We start from the raw sequence: 3,725 nt of genomic DNA, 5'->3' as shown, positions 1-3,725 counted from the left end.
CCATACAGCGTATGCCCTTTCAGGCAGGGACGCCACCGCCGGGGCCTTTGGTTCTCGTCCTGGTCTGGCTGTTTTCCCATGTCTGCTTCTGTTCTGTGACTGCTCTAGGCGTTCCTCCTGCTATGAAGTACTATGTGGTTATATGGGAGGATTATATAAATCAGCACTGAATGTGTCGGTACAGCTCCGACTGCAATACCTGTATGATTATATAGAAAGAGTATATGGAACTAAGTATGCTAGATATAAGTACTAAGTATGATCATGTAAGCTAGATATATGTAAACAGTAAGTTATAATTCAGGCACGAATACATAATTATATATAAATGATTACATAAAGGAAACAGCTCGGTAATAACACTATAAACTAAGATATTCTTCAGGCACTAATTGTGCCTTTCTCTATTCCAACTTTTGGGAGTGGGAAATGCCTGGGGGGACGGTCCCTGGACCAGGCCCTCCCCTCCCCCCCCCATTCCTTGGCCCCCGTGTGTCCCATGTGGGCCAGTGGCCAGGATGAGGCTTCCTGTGTCAGGTTCCTGGCCCACCCCTGTGTCCAGAGTGGCCTGAGATGTCTGGATGCCCCATTTCCTCAGGGCCCATGATCCAAATGGATGGCCACAAGCTCCTCGGGAAGGACTGGGGCATGTGAGGGGGTCTCGAGCCTGGTGGGGCACGGGGTCTCCTCCTGGGGCCTCCAGCCTCACTGAGTGGAGGGGCCGCGGCTGATGTCTGGAGTGCCCAGCTCCCTAGTGGTGATGGAGATGTCACCGGTGTCCTGCTCTGCCCGGGCTCCTGGGCAGATGGGAGTGGAGACAGCCCTGTCCACCTCCTCCCTTCCCTGTGGGGACAATGTCTTTCTGGGGGTCTGTAGGACTCCGCTGGCAAAGCGGTGGGGCCCCTCTCGCCGCCATAGGAGGGAACTGCCCGCACCTGACCTTTCTCATCTGAGCCATTAGGGCCCCCTCCCTAAGGAGGCCAGTCCGGGTCGGGTCAGGGAGGCCTCCGCGGACGAACTGCCCTGAGTGTGGCTGGCGCGCTTCCAGCCGTGACCCCGGCGCATGGGGTGCTCCTGCCGTTCCTGCTGCGCAGCCAGTGGGGGGGTTCCCAGCCTGAGACTCTCCCTGGACCCGGGCGGGAACCCCCGCCCCGCGAGGGGCCCAGGAGACGCGGAAATCGGGGTCCCCGAGGGGAAGGGGAGGTGGGAGCGGCGGAGGGCAGAAAGGCATGGCGGGGTCGTGCCCGAGCGGGAGGAGAGCTGAGTCCCGGGTTCGCGTCCCGCCCGTCCCGCCCACCGCGCCTGGGCCCGGGCTGCACCTGCGCCGGCCGCCGCCAGGGGCGCCGCTGAGCTCCCGCCTCCGACCCGGGAGCGCTTCCGAGTGCGCCCTTAGCGCCACCTCCGGGAGACCCCCGAGGGGAGCGGGCTCCTCCTACGCGTCCATCGCCCTCTGCGGCCCGGGCCCTGGGGTTACCGCGCGGCTCCGGGGCCGGGAGGGGGCTCGATCCACACCCGGAGTCGGGATGGACGGCGGGGCGCGGCGCGCACGGAACCCCAACTCCACCGCGGCTGCCCGTGGGGCACCCCAGATGCCACCCCGGAGACCGGGCCGGGGGAGGGAGCTGGAACCACGTCCAGCAGGGGGGCGCTTTGCAGGACTTCGCACCCGGGTAGAGTTCACTCCGCTGGGGGCGGCTGCGCTCCTCAGCCGCTGTCCCCACCGCGGGGGAGCAGGGACCACGTCCGCTCGGCTGGAGGAGGCACCTGGGCCACCCAGGAGGGGCGACGAGGCCCGGGACCCCTCCGTGCCGCACTCCGCACAAAGTCCCCGTCCCTCCCACGGGGCTGCGCTGCCCACGTCTCCAGGACTGGCTGCTCCACAGCTCAGAGGCAGGAAGCTCGGTGCTCCCTCCACCTGAGGAACTCAGGCCAGGTCCCCAGCAGCACAGAGCAGGGCCTGGGAGCAGCTGGGCAGCCGGTGCCACCTTGCCCCTCAATGTCCCTACAGGAGGCTTAGGCCCTTCCCTCTCTGTTGAGACCACAGCCTGGGTCACTGACAGGCCGAGAGTGTGGCCTTGGGCCCAGGGTGTCCAGGACTCAGCACTGACGTTCCGAAAAGTGCTCACCTTGACTAAGAGCTGAGACTCTCCAGGACACAGGAACCCCTCCCAGGGTCCTGGGCCCAACTGCTGCCCACAGCAGGAGGCCAGAAGCCACAGGCCTGAGCACCTGCTCCTCCGGCAACCAGGCTCGGACCCTCCGCAGGAGCCCTCCCTCCCCAAGTGAGGTCGCAGCCGCACCAGGAACATGTGCACTTTATTGAACACAACTGTGGAAAAGTGTGTGAGGGAAAAAGGCTGATACAGGATCGGCTGGGGGCAGGGTGAGGAATGGAAGCGGGAGTGCATGGGAGACAGGTCCCGGGCAGAGCCCCTGGCCGGGATGATTCCTCTGATCTACTGATAGGCTTGCAGAATCAGTATTGGGATGATGATCAGCAGAATGGTCGTGAGGATGCCCAAGATCAGGGCCCAGATGTTCAGGCACTTGGCGGTGGAGGCGTAGGCCTGGGCCCCGGTCAGGTCGCCAACCATCTTCCTGTCCCTAGACTGGGGCGGAGGGGATGGTGAGGGGACCAGGAGCCCTCAGGTAGGAGCCACGTGCTATGGCTCAAGCTCCCCACAGGCTCCTACCTGCCCTGAGATCAGGGAACACACCCCCCCTTCCTCACCCAGCCTCAGACTCTCCAGGAGCCTCGGGGCTCAGCCTCCCTCTGCCTTGGCCCCAGCACAGGCTGTTCTCTCCACCATGGGGGGAAGTCACCTGCGAGTTCCCTCTCACTTTCTGGGGGAGCCTGGGTGCCAGTCTGGAAGGTGAGGGTGTCATTTCTGGCACTGGGTTATAGGGAGCTTTGCTCTGGGCTGCTGGATCGGGAGACTAACTCTGAGCCAGCCGGCCTCCCGGAGCCTCCTCCTAGACCTGCACTGGGCAGCTTCCCCAGGCCACACACACACAGGTCACTCAGACAAAGCTACAGACGTGGGCACACACAGGACAGAGGTGCACACAAACTCACACTCACAGGGACACACAAGCCCCACCCCAGGCGGCACCTGGGCAGGTGGAGCTCCAGGCTCCCCGGCACCCCCTGGACTTCCCCGGGGCCACACGCACCTTCACGGAGTAGGCGAACGCTATGAAGCCCAGGCAGCAGGAGTTCATGAAGAGGGTGTTGAACAGGGACCAGACGACGTGGTCGGGCACGGAGGTCTCGCTTCGGATGTGGATCACGGTGGATGTCGGGGGCGCAGGGTTGTGGGGCGCCCCCAGCGCAGCCACCTCATGTTCCTCCTTCAGCATCTCATAGTCCGGGGGACGGCTGGTGCTGGCGGGAGTGAAGAAGGTTTGGACCGTGTGGTTCATGGTGTCCAGGGAAGACTGGCCGTGGTCGGGTAGCTGGGATGCTTCTCAGCGGTCCCTCCCCTTCCCTATTAGTTTCGATTTCTCAGCCACTTCCTTTTCCTGGCCTTTGTCAAATCGGGACTTGGATGGGGCCAGATGAGGGGGGAAGAAATTCCTGAGGATCAAATTACTGTAGGGCAGGGAGGGAGGGGCTGAGGGCTAATGGGGCTTCCTCTCTAGAGCACAAGCCAGCACAGTCTTATCTGATTACCACAGGCCCCAGAACGATTCTCCAAAGCCCTCACTGTTACCATACAGGCTCT

The 3,725-nt window shown here is 62.9% G+C and overlaps 1 protein-coding gene across 1 annotated transcript; it reads right to left on the bottom strand.

Moving 5' to 3' along the window:
- Positions 1 to 2,298: 2,298 nt before the first annotated feature.
- Positions 2,299 to 3,470, bottom strand: LOC118145581 (interferon-induced transmembrane protein 3). The gene is made up of 2 exons (XM_035263965.3): positions 3,175 to 3,470; positions 2,299 to 2,609 (listed from the first exon to the last, which is right to left on the bottom strand). Exons 1-2 carry the CDS (start codon positions 3,421 to 3,423, stop codon positions 2,457 to 2,459), a joined length of 402 nt encoding a protein of 133 aa, XP_035119856.2. The 5' UTR covers positions 3,424 to 3,470; the 3' UTR covers positions 2,299 to 2,456.
- Positions 3,471 to 3,725: the final 255 nt, after the last annotated feature.

Source organism: Callithrix jacchus, chromosome 10, assembly GCF_049354715.1.
Source record: "Callithrix jacchus isolate 240 chromosome 10, calJac240_pri, whole genome shotgun sequence".
In the NCBI taxonomy this organism is placed as follows: Eukaryota; Metazoa; Chordata; class Mammalia; order Primates; family Cebidae; genus Callithrix; species Callithrix jacchus.
This window is presented reverse-complemented; position numbering and strand designations above follow the sequence as displayed.

What these genes read in the sequence shown, in the direction of transcription:
- LOC118145581 (XM_035263965.3), bottom strand. Translation starts at nt 3,423, where the DNA reads ATGAACCACACGGTCCAAACCTTCTTCACTCCCGCCAGCACCAGCCGT. An exon ending in CGTTCGCCTACTCCGTGAAG is followed by an intron (nt 2,610 to 3,174) that starts GTGCGTGTGGCC and finishes CCTCCGCCCCAG; the next exon opens with TCTAGGGACAGGAAGATGGT.